Raw genomic sequence first — 18,052 nt, 5'->3', positions numbered from 1 at the left:
CTCCCTGGAGTCTTCTCGTTCTACCAATATACCAATCATTTTTATTTCTCCTTATATATCAGATGCTCTAGTTTCAGAGGATCAAGTTTTCTTTTGGAAACTTGAGCAAATATCGAAACTGAATGCTCCCAATGTATTTCTGATGATTTGCTTGGATGAAATATCTAACTGGTCATGTCTACCCCTTTAGGTCAATCAAAAGGACTCTATGAAATTATTTTCATGGCATAAGCAGGATCCTTTCAGTGCCCTGGCCACCATGTATCTTTCAATCAGGTTAACACAGATTATTCAGGTATGTTGAGACAGAACCAATAAATTAAGCTCCATGAACCTGGTCTGCCATTCATGACTGATCAGCATCTCAATGCATAGGACTGGCTGACTAACAACAACCTTGCACTCAACATCAGTAAGTCCAAGGGATTGATTGTGGAGTTCTGGAAGAGAAAGTCAAAGGAGCACACATCAGACTTCATTGCGAGGACAGCAGTGGAATGGGTGAGCAGTTTCAAGCTCCTGGGTGTCAACGTCTCTGAAGATCTACCCTGGACCAAAAATATTGATGCAATCAGGATGAAGGCATGTAGCAGCTATAGTTTATTAGCAGTTTGAGGAGATTGGGTATGTCAGCAAATACTCTAGCAAATTTCTACAGATGGACCATGGAGAACATTCCAACTGGTTGCATCATCATCTGGTATGGCAGGGTCATTGAACAGGATTGGTAAAAGCCACAGAGGAATGCCAGCTCTATCATGAGCACTAGCCTTCTTACATCTTCAAAAAGTGATGTCTCAAAAAGGCAGCATCCATCATTAAGGACACTCACCATCCAGAACATGACCTCCTCTCATTAATACCATCAAAGAGAAGGTACAGGAGCCTGAAAATGTACTCTCAGCATTTCAGGAACAGCTTCTTTCACGTTGCCATCAGGTTTCTATATTATCTCACTATTTTTGCGCTACTTGTATATATACTGTATATATTTCTCACTGTAATTTATTGTGTATACTTTACGTATGATACTATACTGCATCTGCAAAACAATTTTCACTGATACATCAGTGATAATAAACCTGATTTTGAGCTGCATTTACTCACTGAACCATCAAAACCTTTTTGGATTTTGAGAAATTGTCATCAGCAAGCAGTTGCCAAGTTACTTACGTAACAAGAATTTCAATTGAAAATCAATTTACTCACAGTAAAACTGTTTTAAGACATTCTGAGATCTTGGCAGATGTCCAATTAATATAATTCTATCTTTCATTAAATTGGATATGAGAGAACATAATAATATAAAGTTTCTTTAAATGCAAAATAGGCATTACAGTTTTAAAGAAGTGTATTGCTTAGGAAATATAATGCAACTTAAGTAGGCATGAAATGGATTTCAAGATAATCAAGGGAATCTTCTGGATTTCATTTTTGTCCTCTCATTATACCTTTAAAATGGTTTGTGTCGATCTCAATGTCCGTTATTAAGCCAGGATGCCCAAGCTTAAAAATGGCCCATTCACAGCCAGGTACCTGTAAAATACCTTGGTCATCTGCCTGGAAAAAAAAATTTAAAAATCCAAATCAATTGATATTTATTTAGAAGTTATGGGTTGGAAAATTACGTATGTGCGTACAGGCTGCTATCACTATCATCAATTGGCAAAATGTTGGTTTCCTACCTTTAATATTGCTGGTCTGTCCAGTCTCCGGGCAGTTTCCCATCCATCAGACATAACTTTGGATCTTCCAATACCTTCATATATAAGTCTTAAAATGTTAGGAATATTAAAATAGTTGGAAAAAAAAGAAATTAAAATAGAGGAAGGATTATTTAAAACAAAAAGAGAACATGCTGAAAAAACACAGTGGGTAAGGCAGCATCCGTAGAGAGACAAACAGTTAGTGCTCAAGTTCACTGACCATTTGTAGAAGGCTTTGTGTGAAAGATTAACTACTTGAAATATTAATTCTGTTTCTCCTTCTACTGATGCTATCTGACCTGCTTTTTGATAAAGGGTTATTTAATTTGCCTCTGGGAAGAGTATTACATGAAAAGTATACCTCTAATTACAAAATAATGTGATGTTACACCTGTAAATTCTGTTGTTAATTTGTGTCAAACACATTATTGCCTAATTATATCTGGATATGTCCATCTTATTACCAAAACAATAAAGAAATTGCTGCATGTACAAAAATGAAATTTTGGAAACTTTACATAATGGACACTGGATATTGGTTCTTTTAATGAAATGAATGCTTCATTGGTGGAACTAATTGCTACTATCATTGATAGGATTAATTCTTCTACTAGTAATTAGTTGCATAAAATTACACAAATCCTTTTAGATAATATAAATAGATACAGTGTAAGGTGCCTATTTTGTGTGACTGTTAAGGGCTGTAGCTCCAAATTTCCACCCCCTGCCTCATATTATGCTTAATTTTCTAGACAGTAGAGCATCTACATGAAAATGATGATAATATGAGTAAAGTTGGATTGGGCTGTTGAGGATTTGATACTCAACGTTATTCTATTATGAAAATTTCTTCCAAGAATAATAAGAATATTGAATATATATCTCAGAACTTTAAATATATATTTTATTAAACTGAATAAAGTAAATCATCCTGCTCCTTTAATAAAATTCCTTGAAATGAAATGTAATGTAACTACATCACCTATAATGTTGTTAGGGAGTCCAAAATGAGCATTGCTGAATCCCATGCATACACCTCCGTTGGCCATTGCAACCAAATCTATTGTTTGCCTCTGTGAAATTGCTGACCAATCATTGTGGCCTATGCCATAAACCCTCAGCCGTGCAATCCCTCCATCTGAAGAAAGAAAGCATAGTATTACATGATTTTTGCTCAGATTTACTGCAAAGTTGACAATATCACCAAATAAAATTATTGCATGACAAACCTATGTGTGTAACGTCACGCATCTATGAAACATGCCCTACTACCTGTAAGCAAATTTCCCAAGTGGCATGCAATAAGTAAAGTTGGTATTTCCTATTTTTCAGAATGATCAAGACTCTGAGGTGTCTCTAACCTCAGTCTGTTGCTCAGTCTCCTCCCTCATCAAGTTGCACCAGGCTCAGCCAGTTGCCTGCCTAAAATTGTATAGGAAATGCCAATAGTATGCAACTGCTATCCTGTTTCTTTCACCACAGTCATCCTGCTGTGTTGCTAAGATCAAATGAGCAATTCTAATTCAGTATTAAAGTAGATAACTGATATATGATTGCGCTGCATCATGGTTTATGGGAAAGTCAGGATGATAATGCAGCTGTTTTGTCAATGGCTTGGCAGAAAAAACAATATCCAGTGAGCTCATCATGTCAGTCTTGCTGTCTCCTACAGCAAGAGCTATGGACCCTCTGTTTCCCTCCACAAGCTCCACATACTTCTAACTAAACTGAGGATGGGAAACCATAGGCCCCAATAGTGCCTTTCCTATTACAGGCTTTGTGCACCAAAATTGGGCTCTTTAGCAGATAGAATAAATAACAACTCTCTAAGCAAGTTTTATGGTAGATTGGATGTTAGAGTGGACTATGAGACTATTAAAATAGATAAAGCAGTTTTAAAGCTGCTCATACAAGTAGCTATTGCTAGGGGAATGGTATCCATGATTTGAGTCACACCTATCCACTTTTAAAGGATAATTATGTGTTGGAATGCCATGCTGTACTAAGGGACATTTTTTGTGCAGAAGCAGGATGAGGCAGTTAGATGTCAGTGAGAGTCCTGTGGAGCCACACCAGGGATTCTCACTTCCTCTTTCTTCCTATTTAGTTTCTAGTTAGCCCTGTTGCAATTTATTATGTCACCACAAGAAAAGCCCTTTCACCATTGAGCACATCTACAAGGAGCACAGTCACAGTAAAGAGGTATCGATCATCAAGGTCTCCCATCGTCCAGCCCACACTCTCATCTCGTTGCAGCCATTGGGAAGGAGGTACAGGAGCCTTAGGTCCCATACCACCAGGTTCAGGAGCAGTTATTACCCTTCAACCAACCATCAGGTTCCTGAACCAGAGTGGATAACTTCACTCACCTCAACACTGAACTAATTCCACATTTCAAAGACTACAACTCACATTATCAATATTATTTAGTACTTTTTTTTTCTTTTTGTATTTGCTCAATTTGTTGCCTTTTGCACATTGGTTGTTTTTTGTGTAGTTAAATCTATTGTGTTACTTTGTATCTACTGTGAATGTCCACAAGAAAATAAATTTCACGGTAGTATATGGTGCTATATATGTACTTCGATAATAAATTTACCCTGAATTTTGAAGACTTGAGAAGTATTGTTTTTAGTAATATTACAGTTTTGACAGATACATTTCAAATCAAAGATGTTGTTTTAATTAACTTGAGAAACATTCAATTCATTGGAACAGGAATTTAAATTTTAGTTATGAGCTCTAATACTTCATGATGCATAGCATTGCAGCTGGCACTGACAAAATCCTTCATGCATCCTAGGACTATATCCTTTAAAAACACAAATTTTGAATCACCCACTTGGTCTTTTCTGATTTTACTTGCTTTTTCATTTCAGCTTTGACATTCTAGGGAATGTTGGATTACTTCACTACTGCATTATTCAATTAGAAAGCCTTTGAATGGTTACCTGGGTACATGTTAAGCCGGATATGAGTCCATCGCTTCTGCTGCTGAACAGGGAAGTAATGATGGCAGGTGTCAACGTAGCCTGGTTGTAGAATTGTCATTGGAACTAACTCAGTCCAGCTCTCTGATTTCAACTGATATAGAAAGAGTAAAATGTGAAAGACTTATCAACTTTCTCCTGGTAGTCACCATCTTACTTATCCTCTGTAAAATGATGGTAAACCAAAATAAAATCAAATGAGCTTCCTAATATACAAACCCCATTTCCAGAAAAGTTGGGATATTTTCCAAAATGCAATACAACCAAAAATCTGTGACATGTTAATTCACATGAACCTTTATTTAACTGACAAAGGTACAAAGAAAAGATTTTCAATAGTTTTACTGACCAACTTAATTGTATTTTGTAAATATACACAAATTTAGAATTTGATGGCTGCAACACACTCAACAAAAGTTGGGACAGAGGCATGTTTACCATTGTGTTACATCACCTTTCCTTTTAATAACACTTTTTAATCGTTTTGGAACTGAGGATACTAATTGTAGTAGATTTGCAATTGGAAATTTTGTCCATTCTTGCTTGATATAAGACTTCAGCTGCTCAACAGTCCGTGGTCTCCATTGTCTGATTCTCCTCTTCATGATGCGCCATACATTTTCAATAGGAGATAGATCTGGACTGGCAGCAAGCCAGTCAAGCACACACACTCTGTGTCTACAAAGCCACGCTGTTGTAGCCCGTGCAGAATGTGGTCTGGCATTGTCCTGCTGAAATAAGCATGGACGTCCCTGGAAGAGACGTCGCCTTGATGGCAACATATGTCTCTCTAAAATCTTAATATACGCCTCAGTGTCAATGGTACCTTCACATACATGCAACTCACCCATGCCGTGGGCACTGATGCATCCCCGTACCATCACAGATGCTGGCTTTTGCACCTTTCGCTGATAACAATCAGGATGGTCGTTTTCATCTTTGGCACGGAGAAATCGACGCTCGTTTTTTCCAAAAACTAGCTGAAATGTGGACTCATCTGACCACAGCACATGGTTCCACAGTCTTTCGGTCCATCTAAGATGAGATCGGGCCCAGAGAACTCGCCGGCGTTTCTGCATAGAGTTGATGTATGGCTTCCTCCTTGCGTAATACAGTTTCAAGTTGCATTTCTGGATGTAGCGACGGACTGTGTTAAGTGACAATGGTTTTCCGAAGTACTCCTGAGCCCAGGTGGCTATAATTGTCACAGTAGCATGACGGTTTCTTAGGCAGTGCCGCCTGAGGGCTTGAAAATCACACACATTCAACAGTGGTTTCCGATCTTGCCCTTTACAACTGAGATGTCTCTGAATTCTCTGAATCTTTTCACAATATTATGTACTGTAGATGTTGAAAGACCTAAATTCTCTGCAATCTTGCGTTGGGAAATGTTCCTTTTGAACTGACTAACTATTCTCTCACGAATTTTGGCACAAAGGGGTGAGCCATGACCCATCCTTGCTTGCAAAGACTGAGCCTTTGATGGATGCTACTTTTATACCCAGTCATGATACCTCACCTGCTACCAATTAGCCTGCTTAGTGTGGAGTCTTCCAAACCGGTGTTACTTGAATATTCTGTTCACTTTTCAATCTTATTTTAACTCTGTCCCAACTTTTGTTGAGTGTGTTGCAGCCATCAAATTCTAAATTTGTGTATATTTAGAAAATACAATTAAGTTGGTCAGTAAAACTATTGAAAATCTTTTCTTTGTACTTTTGTCAGTTAAATAAAGGTTCACGTGAATTAACATATCACAGATTTTTGTTTTTATTGTATTTTGGAAAATATCCCAACTTTTCTGGAAATGGTGTTTGTATTTCTGAACAAAAGAACCCAAGAGAGTTGGAGTAGAATTAGATCACTTATCGTTTCAGCCCTGTTCTAAAATTCTTTGCCAGTCTGCCTCATTCTCCCCTTCTGCAACAGTTCACTAAAGTCCTCAGTTCATTGATGATCCAAAAATTTATCAGCTTCCTTTTTAAATACCACCAATGATCTAGCTTCCACAACCCTCTATAGTAGAGAAATCCAGAGATTCTCTACCCTCTGTGAGAAGTACTTACACCTTTAAAAGACCACCCTAACTTTCCCCTCATTTGAAATTCTCCCACCAAAGAAGCATCTCTACACCTATTCTGTCACAACTCTTCAAAATCATGTTTCAATAATGTTGCCCCTCATTCTTCAAAATTCCAAAGGAAAGAAAGATAATGACAGAAAGGTCTATACCTTTGTGGCAGAAGTATAACAGTTAAATAGTCAAATCAAGTTTATTGTCATGTGCAGTACAGTAAGGAACAAGTGCAATGAAAAATTTGCTTGCTGCAACATCACAGGGATATAGTGCAAGAGATGATCCAAAGTATTCCATTGCTGAGAAATAATTTGGGTTGTGTAGGTTGGTTCAAGAAGCTGATGGTTTTAGGAAAACAACTGTTCCTGAATCTGGTGGTGAGGGACTTCAAGCATCTGTACCTCTTGCCAAATGGTAGCAGAAAGAAGAGTGTGTGACCCAGATGGTTGAGTTGCTTAATGATACAAGCCCCTTCTTGAGGCAGAACAACCCTAACATCTGGGTCAATAGAAGGGAGAACTGTGCCTGTGATGAAACAAGCTGTGACTACTACCTCTGCAGCCTCTTGTATAGAAAATGCCATAACACAATCAGTCAGGATACTGTCAACTGTGCCTCTGTAGAAATTAGAGCATTTGGCATACAACTGTACAATAATTTATATATGGCACAGACTTCATTGTAGTGGGGCCTGCAACAGAATTTGCTAACAGTTAAAGATTAAGCATGTTTCAGTCTCAGTCTATATTGTGTGTTAGAAGGGATGCCAATGCTGTATGGTGAGGGGAAAAGGAAAAAAGAAATAACAGTAAATTGCTTTGACTGATTGGATTGAGGACATAAGAAATAAACAGCAGAAGGAATGTGGGGATAAGAAAAAAGAGAGGTTAGATTAAGATAAAGGGCAGAATATGAAACTATGATTGAAAGAAAAATCAGAGAAAAGTCTTAATTTTATATGTTTATATTTCCAGTAACAATTTCTGCAAGAATAAGTTTTGTCACTACTTTATTTTCAATAACAGAGAGGTTGATTAACATAGCAATTGTCACATTTTTTAAAATTGTAATGACAAGACAACTCACTGAGACATGATCATTTCAATAAAATATGCAAATACAGGACAATTTGATACAGTTATGGGAGTTCCATTCTTAATAGGAATACCATTGTTATAAAGCTAATATTGCAGTAGTTTAACTTAGAGAGATATTTTTGATATATAAATGTATTTGTGCAACTTTCCTCAAAGTGGGTTTGCCATTTACTACTAAATGATCATGAACAATATTAACCTCACAGTCTCAAATCTACCCACTGATTTTGTGCTAATGCGTCACTGAATTTGACAAATGGTTGAGTAAAGGGAGAGAGAGTTTAAAAAAAGCATGTAGGGGCAGTCGGCACTTTCTGCGTGCCACTATCCTGAAGAGATACCGGACTGCGTGAACGGAGAGAAAGGGATAAACAGCCAATGCGCAGTAACTCTTTTGTTGTTTTCTTCAACAACAGGTATAATGCTTTGGATACTCTTGGGAAGAATGACCTAGCAGAAGAAAGCCACACGAGTCAGGTCTCTGTTACTGAGTCTGGCTCTGTGGCTCAGAAGGGAAGAAGGGGAAGAAGAAGCGAGCTGTGATGATAGAGGATTTATTGGTTAGGGGAAACAAGGAGATTTTGTGGACAAAAATGATGTTCCCAGATGGTTCATTACCCCCTGGGTGACAGGATAAGGGACATTTTTGATTGAGTCTATGACATTCTTAAGTGGTAGGGTGAAGAACCAATGGTCATGGCCCATGTTGGTACCAATGACATGGGTAGGATGGGTGATGAGGTCCTACAAAGTGAGTTCAGGGAGTTGTGTTCTATGTAAAGGATAGGATCTCCAGGGTTGTGATCTCAGGATTGCTACTCAGACCATGTGCGGAAGAGGCCAGAAATAGGAAGATCATATGGTTTAACACATGGCTAAAGAGTTGGTGCAGGAGGGAGGGCTTCATATTTTTTGATAATTGGCCTCACTTCCAGGGAAGGTTGGACCTGTACTGAAGGGATGTTTTGCAATTCAATTTGGGGGGGGGGGGGTACTAATATCCCAGCAGTAACGTTTGCTAGTGCTGCACAGGAGTGGGGGGTGGGTTAAACTAGAGTTGCAGGAGGATGGGAACCAGAGCAGCAGAACAAATAGTGGAGTGGTTGTGAAGAAATATGTTGTTAAGCCTCCATACAAAGTCAGGAATCAAAATGACAAGCATGGTGAGACTAATGTTCTGAGCTGCATGTATTTCAATTCAAAGAATATTGTAGGAAAGGCAGATGAGCTCAGGCATGGAATTATGACATTGTAGCCATTAGCAAGACTTATTTGCAGGAAGGGCAGGACTGGCAGCTCAATCTTCCAGACTTCCATTGTTTTAGACCTGATAAAGCAGGAGGGATTTAAGGGGGAGGGGGTGGTGTTACTACTTGGGAAAAATGTCACAGCAATGCTCTGTCAGGACAGACTGGAGGGCTCTTCTAGTGAGAGTTTATGGGTATAACTGAGGAATAACGTGTTCAGAAAAGTTTCCTTAATCAGTACATAAAGGTCCCATCAAGAGAGAATGTGATAACGGGGGCTGAGATAAGATAGGTGATAAAAGTTTGAACAAGAGAACAGTTAGTATCTATTTATCATAATCCAAAAGTTTCAAGATAATTATGCAAAAGGATAGGTCTGGTTCTCAAATTGAGATTCTAAGTTGGAGAAAGGCTAATTTTGATGATATCAGAAAGGATCTGGCAAGTGTGGATTGGGACAGGTTATTTTCTGGCAAAGGTGTTCTTGGAAAGTGGGAGGCCTTCAAGAGTGAAGTTTTGAGAGTACAAAGGCTTGTACATGCCTGTAGAATAAAAGGCAAGGATAATACATTTAGGGAACCTAGATATTGATGCCCTGGAAAGTTAAAATGGAGGTGCATAGCAGATATAGATAGAAGGGAACAAATGGCATCTAGAGTACAAGTAGTACAAGAGAACATGTAAGATGGAAATCAGAAGGGCTTAAAGAAGTCATGAGGTTGCCCTAGAAGACAAGATGAAAGAGAATCTTAAGGTCTTCTACAGATTTATTAAGAGTAAAAGGATAGCAGGGGTCAAAATTGATCCTCTGGAAGATCAGAGTGGCAATCTGTGCATGGAGCCAAAAGAGATGGGGGAGATCTTTAATATAGTTTTTGCATCTGTATTTATTCAGGAGATGGACACAGATTCTATAGATGTTAACAATCCAGCAGTGAGGTCATGGACCTGATACAGATTACAGAGAAGGAGGTGTTTGCTGTCTTGAGACAGATTACAGTGGATAAATCCCCAGGGCCTGAAAATGTGTTCCCTCAGACCCTGTGGGAGACAAGTGCAGAAATTGCAGGGGGATAGCAGAGATTTTTCAAACATGGGTGAGGTGCCGGAGGATTGGAGGGCAGTTAATGGTGTTCCATTGTTTAAGAAAAACTCTAAGAATAAACTAGGGAATTATAAGCTGGTGAACCTGACAGCAGAAGTGGGAAAGATATTGGGAAGTATTCTAAGGGACCGAATATAAGGAGGTAAGTATTTGGTCAGACAGGGATGGATTAGCTTTAGTCAGCATGGCTTTGTGCATGGTAAGTCATGCCTAACGAGTGATACAGTGTTTTTTGAAGGAGCTTCCATGAAAGTTGATGAAGTTAAGTGAGTGGATGTTGTCTACATGGACTTTAGCAAGGTCTTTGACAAAGTCCCGCATGTGACCTTGGACAGAAGCTTCAGTCATTTGGCATTCAAGATGTGGTAGTAAATTGGATTAAACATTGGTTTCCCAGAAGAAGTCAGAGTGGCTGTAGATGGTTACCTCTCTGACTGGAGATCTGTGATTATTGGTGTGCACAGAGATCGATGCTGGGTCCGTTGTTGTTCATCATATACATCAATGATCTTGATGAGAATGTTAACTTTGCGAATTAAACAAATAGGGATGTAGTGGACAGTGAGGAAGACTATCAAAGCAGGATCTGAACCAGCTGGAAAAATGGACCGAAAAATGGCAGAGGAAATTCAATGCAGACACGAGTGTGGTGTTACATTCTGTGAGCACCAACCAGGGTAGGTCTTAACCTGTAGGACACTGAGGAGTACAGTAGAACAAAGGGCTCTGGGAATACAGATCCATAATTCTTTGAAAGTGGCATCACAAGTAGATATGGCTGTAAAGAAAGCTTCTGGAATATTGGCTTTCATAAATCAATGTACAGTATTGAGTTCAGGAACTGGCATGTTATGTTGAAATTGTATGTGATGTTAGTAAGTCCTAATTTGGAGGATTGTGTGCAGTTTTAGTCACCTACCTACAAAAAAGACATAAATAATATTGAAAGAGTGCAGAGAAAATTTAGAAGGATGTTGCTGGGACTTGAGCTACAGGGAAAGGTTGAATTGGTTAGGATTTTATTTCCCAGAACATTGAAAATTGAGGAGCGATTTGATAGAGGTACTCAAAATTGCAAGCAGGCTTTTCCCACCGAGGTTAGGTGAGACCACAAGTAAAGGCCATGGATTAAGGGTGAAACATGAGGGGGAATGTCTTCACTCAGAAGGAGGTGAGAGTATGAAACAAGATGCCAGCACAAGTGGTGGATATGGGATTCTAAGTGAAATTTGGATATGTAGACAATAGACAATAGACAGTAGGTGCAGGAGTAGGCTATTCGGCCCTTCTAGCCAGCACCGCCATTCACTGTGATTATGGCTGATCATACACAATCAGTACCCCGTTCTTGCCCTCTCCCCATATCCTTTGACCCCACTATCTATAAGAGCTCTATCTAACTCTCTCTTGAATGCATCCAGAGACTTGACCTCCACTGCCTTCTGGGGCAGAGCATTCAACATATCCACCACTCTCTGGGTGAAAAAGTTTTTCCGCATCTCTGTTCTAAATGGCCTACCCCTTATTCTTAAACTGTGGCCTCTAGTTCTGGACTCACCCATCAGCGGGAACGTGCTTCCTTCCTCCAGCATGTCCAATCCCTTAATAATCTTATATGTTTCAATCAGATCCCCTCTCATCCTTCTAAATTCCAGTGTATACAAGCCCAGTCGCTCCAATCTTTCAACATATGACAGTCCTGCCATTCCAGGAATTAACCTTGTGAACCTATGCTGCACTCCCTCAATAGCAAGAATGTCCTTCCTCAAATTTGGAGACCAAAACTGCACACAATACTCCAGGTGGGGTCTCACCAGGGCCTGTACAGCTGCAGAAGGACCTCTTTACTCCTATACTCAATTCCTCTTGTTATAAAAGCCAGCATGCCATTAGCTTTCTTCACTGCCTGCTGTACTTGCATGCTTGCTTTCATTGACTGATGTACAAGAACACCTAGATCTCGTTGTACATGAATGGGAGGTGTGTGGAGAGCAATGATCAGGGTGAAGGTTGATGGGACGAGGGAGATTAATGATTCAGCACGGGCTAGGTCAGTTGAAGGGCCTGTTTCTATGCTGTAGAGTTCTATGACTCTTCCTGGCTTGAAAATCCAGAAGATACAGTTCCTTCAAACTCTACACCAGTGGCATTGGAAAATATATAGCACTATCTTTTAGTGCTCTGCTTTATTAGAAAAGAAATATCTTGATGTTACAGAATATATTTTCTGAAGTTTAACATGTGATAATGTACTTGACCCACTGGTTATACAGTGTGAATATTCACAGACCATTCACTATATTGACCTACTCACACACACAGCAGGAAGGCACTTTAATGGAACAGTCTTCACTACTTTATACCTTTGTAAAGACTTTAACCAAGATTGCCAAACAGAGATCACGGTTATCTACAATAAGGAAATTGCAAGAACATTTTTGACAAACCTTTCCAATAGCTTCATATTCCTCCTCTGAAGCTGCAGTTCCAATTTTTTCTCCTCTTGGAGGTAGGTCTGAAACAGCATCTGGTAAGATAGACAGATATGTGATCATATTGTAGATAAAATGCAAAGAGCACATGATGCACAGGTGTAAGGTAAGGGAGATTACAGACCATGCCTAGTGATGGAAAATGGTAGCTCTGGATTCTTCTTACCTTCAGATTGACATCGGAGACTACTCATGTAAAGCTGAACACAATAAAGATTTTCCCCCAAGTATTTAATCATATCTATCATGCACATACTGATGAACAATACATACTTGAGGAGTTAAAGTTGGACATTACATCCATGTGGGTATGAGAAGCTGAGGAATTCTGAGGAATTTGATATGGAAGGGAACAATTGGTAATAACTCATGCTCAAGGGAGCAGCATTAGAAAGCTACATGTCAAACCACACAAGTTAGACTGAGTGGTACTGAGGATGTGTACCTTTGAATGAAACATTAATCCTGGTCCAGGTTATCCTCTCAGGCAGATAGAAAAGAAAATGGCTTGGTAGCTGTAATACTTTATTCTGCATTCTGTTTTTGTTTTCCTTAGTATGACATCAATGCATTGATCTGGTGAAATGATCCAAATGGATGGGCATGCAAAACAAAGTTTTCACTGCACCTCAGTACACATGGCAATAGCAAACCAATTAACCAAAGATCCCACGGTTCTATTCAGAAAAGTGCAGGCAGGAGCTTCTCACAGTTCCTGAGCTAACATTCACTAAAAGAAACAGATTAATTTATTATTCTTGCTTACAGGACCTTGAAGTTTGCAAGTTTTTTAGGAAGGGCTTTCGACTGTTCTGCAAATGGGAGAAGCAATAAGCAGAAGGCAATTCCTACTTTTTTTGAGGTACAGACATAATCATACTAGGTGTCCCCTGCTTTATGAATGTCGCTTTATGCCACTTTGCTTTTACAAAAGAACTACATTAGTAACCTGTTTTCACATTACAAAGAGGATTTTCGTTTTTACAAAAAATTTTCCCATATAAATTAATGGTTCTTCGCTTTACTCCATTTCGGCTTAAGAAAAGTTTCATAGTAACGCTCTACCATTGTAAAAGGGATGACACCTGTAATTAGGAATTAAGAAAAATAATCTATTATGAACATGAGATACATAATGTAGGAATGTGTGCCTATTTAATTATTTTTTCTGAAATTCAGTTCTTTTCACATTCCTGGAACTAAATTACAGAAGCAGGGTTCAAAGACCATATTTCACAACATCACATTACACCAGGAGTACTTGGCATGTACAATGAAGGTCATCAGCTCACCTGTGGCACATGTCTGCAACAGTGGAAAATAAATAAACTGGGAGAAGTGGCAATTATTGTAAAATCAAAAACAACTTGGGCAATGGAGCTGTAATATGTAAAATCTGCTCATACAAGCCTGATTCGATCCCGACCTCAGATGCTTTGTGGACGTGATCGCATGAGTTTCCCCCATGCTGCAGTTTCCTCACGTCACAGAAGCTCACAGGTTAGTAGGTAAATTTGGCACTCTTAAGTTGTCTCAAGGCTGTGTGCTTTGCCTCCTCCTCTATTTTTGAGTGGTGTTACTACAACAACCTCTTACTTAAGGTCAATACAACTAAAAAACTGGTTGTTGACTTCAGGAAGTTGAAGGAGAAGGAATATGAGCCCGCCTACATTAACAAATTGATGACAGAGAGGGTCAGCAGCTTTAAATTTCTGAGCATTAACATATCAGATGACCTGTCCTGGGCTCAGAACATACTGTAGATGTAATATAATCACAAGTAAGATGTGCCAGGGTCTATGCTTTCTTAGAAGGTTAAGAAAGTTCAGACTATCACCAAACACTATCAAACTTCTACATATGTACTGTTGGAAGTAGCCTGACTGGTTGCATCAAGGTACAGTAATTTGAATGTACAGGAACATCAAAAACTGCAGAGAGTAAATGACTCAGCCCAATGCATCAAGACATATCCCTGCCCACCATTGGTATCATCTACATGAGGCACTGATTCTGGAAGACAACATCGAACATCCCCACCAGCCAGACCATGGCTTCTTTTCGTAACTACCAGGAGATACAGAAACCTGAAATGCCACACCAACAGCTACTTCTCTTCAACCATCAAGTTCATGAACCAACACGACTTCAGGATTTAGGGCGTCCATTTAGAACAGAGATGCGGAGAAATTACTTTAGTCAGAGGGTGGTAAATCTGTGGAATTTGTTGCCACGAGCGGCTGTGGAGGCCAAGTCATTGGGTGCATTTAAGACAGAGATATATGGGTTCTTGATTAGCCAGGGCATCAAGGAGTATGGGGAGAAGGCAGAGGAGTGGGTATGACTCGAAGAATTGGATCAGCCCATGATTGAACGGCAGAGCAGAATGACCTACTTCTGCTCCTATATCTTATGGTCTTATCAACCTGTACAAGGTTGAAAAGGTCATATATGGGCTGAATTGAGCCAGCAGGGCCCAGACCTGAGAGTGTACCAAAGCAGCAGGGCCTGGGTCCAAGAGCAAGGAATGACCCGCTGTTCGTCCGATTTTAAATGCCAGGCCAAATTGAACAGGTTGGCTATGAGCCAAATCGAAGTGGCAGGACTCGCATCTGAGAGCAAGAAATTACCTGAAGTTTGGCCGATTTAAGTGTCAGAGAAGATTGAAGAGGTCAGGGTGTCAGGGCCAGAGAGAGGGCCAGGCCTGTATTCAGCTCACTGCTCCATGAGGTTTACTTGTCTCTGCACTGAACCGAGGCTGTGGTCTGCAATAACAGGCTCCTGGATGACTGGCCACATACTGTGGGCTCACTTTCATGACCTTCAGTTCTGAGTGTTATTTTACTTACTTTTATTGTTTACACAATTTTTTCTGCACATTGTGTGTTTTGGTCTTTTTTTAATGGGCTCTGTTGGGTTTCTTTATTTTGTGGCTACCTGTAAGGAGATGAATCTCAAAATTGTATACTTGATAATAATGTACTTGAACTTTTCCTTTCGGCCACATAGGTTTGCTGTAGATGCTCCAGTTTCCTCCTATAAGCCAAAGGCAAGTTGACAGTTTAAGTTGTCCCTTATACACTGGGCAACAGGGAGGTTAATAGATACGTGAAGGAGAACTGACTGGGGGAAATAAGCTAGGCAATTGGACTGGCAGGATTTCTCCGAGAGCCCGCATAGCCCTTCATGTCATAGAGATCTATGGGACGCTGGTGAGACAAAACCTGGAGCATTGTGAGTGGTTATGGTCATTTCCCCCCCCCCCCCCCCCCCCACCACCCCATAGGAGTCATGTGATTAAGCTACAGAGGGTGTTGAAAAGATTCACAAAGATGTTGTCAGGGCTTGATTTGGGAGGAAAAACAGGACGGACTGGGAGTGTTGCCCCTGGAGAGCAGGAAGCTGCAAGTGAACTTACAGAAGTTTCTAAAATCATGAGTGGATTAGATAAAGTGGATGGTCACAGTCTTTTTCCCAGGATAGGGAAGCCTAAAACTAGAGGGCATAAGTTTAATGTAAGAAGCGAGTGATTTAAAGAGGATCAGAGCAGCAAGAGTGGTAGGTGTATATGGTGAACTACATATACTGCTCCTGTGGCTCCTCCCACAGACCCCTGCTGACTGCTCCTGTGGCTCCTCCCACAGACCCCTGTATAAAGGCGATTGAGGCCTGAGCCCAGCCTCATTCTCCAGGATGTAGGGTTGTTCATTCTTCCAGTCAATAAAAGCCGATATCTCGCTTCTTACGTCTCAGAGTGAGTTATTGATGGTGCATCAATTTTATTTTGAATGTGGTGAACTACAGTGTATGGAATGAGCTGCCAAAGAAAGTGGTAGAGGCAGGGTACAATTACAACAGCAGAAAAACATTTAGGCAGGTGCATATCTGTAAATAGGAAAGGTTTAGAGGAATCAGGTAAATACACTCTTTGGCATGGACAAGTTGAGCTAAAGGGCCTGTTTCTGTTTTGTATAATTCTAGGACTCTGTAACCAGTGGTTGATACATCACAGAAACAGACCCTCTCAGTTCACTGAGTCTGCACCATCCATTAGACACTCACTTATACTACTTACTAGAGCACAGAACAGTGTAGCACAAAGGATAGGCCCTTTGCCCACAGTGTTGAGCTGAACTGATTAAATTAGTAAATCCCAAGCTAAACGAATCCTGGCTGTCTACACAATGTTTACTATTCTCACATTCCTATCAAGATTCTTCCACCCAGCTATACCCTAAGGGCAATTTACAATGGTTATTTAACCTGACAACATGCAGATATTTGGGATGTTGGAGGAGACCCATGTAGTAATAGGGAGAACATCCAAACACCCACCCATTGAAAGTATGGGAGGCCTGGATTGAACTTGTGTTGCTAGAGTTGTGAATCAACAGCACTACTAACTATGCTATTGTGCCACTCTCTGTCATAAGGAGATTTTTAAAAACTTAGAAGGACATTGTGTACAACTCATTCCATATTGCAAGTACGTAAGTTGTTAATTGTTAGTACCTTTTTTGATGTCTCAGAACTTTTTTATGGTTATACATATTTGCTAGGTCAGTATGTGTGGTCACATTCTGAAATTATTAAAATATTGACAAATAGTACCACTGAATGTTTATTTTGTGCTTTAAACCAAAAATACATTGGTCAAAAAGGTTAAATAGATGCTTCACAATGTGTAACATCCATTGTTGAAAATAGAAAATAACTTAAATATGTGTGAAGCACAGAAGTCAGTGGCAGATTTAAAATAAGTCACAAGTACTGTTAACTCTGAATTATAACCATAATGTATTTAAACCAGTTCACTTGATGATGAAGTATACATCAATGAATCAGGCAAACATATTGATGCACCATATCAGTACAACAATGGTCACAGCAGGAATACCTGATTTCAAATGAAGCAAAGGGGTATTTCAAAGTTCAAGTTCAAAATATTTATTATCAAATTATGTATACATTATACAACTTTGAGATTTGTCTCCTTACAGGCAGCCACAAAACAGAAACTCAAAAGAACCCATTAAAAAGACCATCAAACACCCAATGTGCAGAGAGAAAAAACAAATCATGCAAATAGTAAGAGTAAGCAAATAGCATTCAGAACAAAAATGAGTCCACAGGCACGAAGCCCAGTGCAGATCACAACTTCAGTCTCCATTCAGCAAAGAGCCAAGTAAACATTGCGGAGCCCACAGGCACAGAGCCCAGAGCAGTTGGAACAGATCACAGCCTGGAATCTCAGAGATACCTTGGGAAATCAGACTGACCTATAGTCTACCAGTGTCATATGCAAAGGTGTGTTTCTAACCATTTTCCCACCCGTCTG

The 18,052-nt window shown here is 39.7% G+C and overlaps 1 protein-coding gene and 1 long non-coding RNA gene across 8 annotated transcripts in view; one reads left to right on the top strand and one right to left on the bottom strand.

Moving 5' to 3' along the window:
* Nucleotides 1-4,328, top strand: part of LOC140733468 (uncharacterized) — a 37,757-nt gene extending 33,429 nt beyond the window's left edge. The window contains exon 3 of the long non-coding RNA XR_012100292.1: nt 191-4,328. This is a non-coding gene — a long non-coding RNA (uncharacterized lncRNA). The remainder of the gene's footprint in view (nt 1-190) is intronic.
* The window catches only part of allc (allantoicase), a 41,914-nt gene that overhangs the window by 7,287 nt on the left and 16,575 nt on the right, over nt 1-18,052 (bottom strand). For all 7 annotated transcript variants that reach the window (XM_073056847.1, XM_073056849.1, XM_073056845.1 and 4 more), the window contains 5 exons: nt 12,670-12,749; nt 4,658-4,790; nt 2,689-2,844; nt 1,686-1,759; nt 1,452-1,560 (listed from right to left, as the gene is read on the bottom strand). In XM_073056847.1, coding sequence (XP_072912948.1) covers nt 1,452-1,560; nt 1,686-1,759; nt 2,689-2,844; nt 4,658-4,790; nt 12,670-12,749 — 552 coding nt within the window. The remainder of the gene's footprint in view (nt 1-1,451; nt 1,561-1,685; nt 1,760-2,688; nt 2,845-4,657; nt 4,791-12,669; nt 12,750-18,052) is intronic.

This window comes from Hemitrygon akajei, chromosome 9 (genome assembly GCF_048418815.1).
Source record: "Hemitrygon akajei chromosome 9, sHemAka1.3, whole genome shotgun sequence".
In the NCBI taxonomy this organism is placed as follows: Eukaryota; Metazoa; Chordata; class Chondrichthyes; order Myliobatiformes; family Dasyatidae; genus Hemitrygon; species Hemitrygon akajei.
The sequence above is the reverse complement of the archived record's forward strand: the minus strand, read 5'-3'. Positions and strand labels throughout refer to the sequence as shown.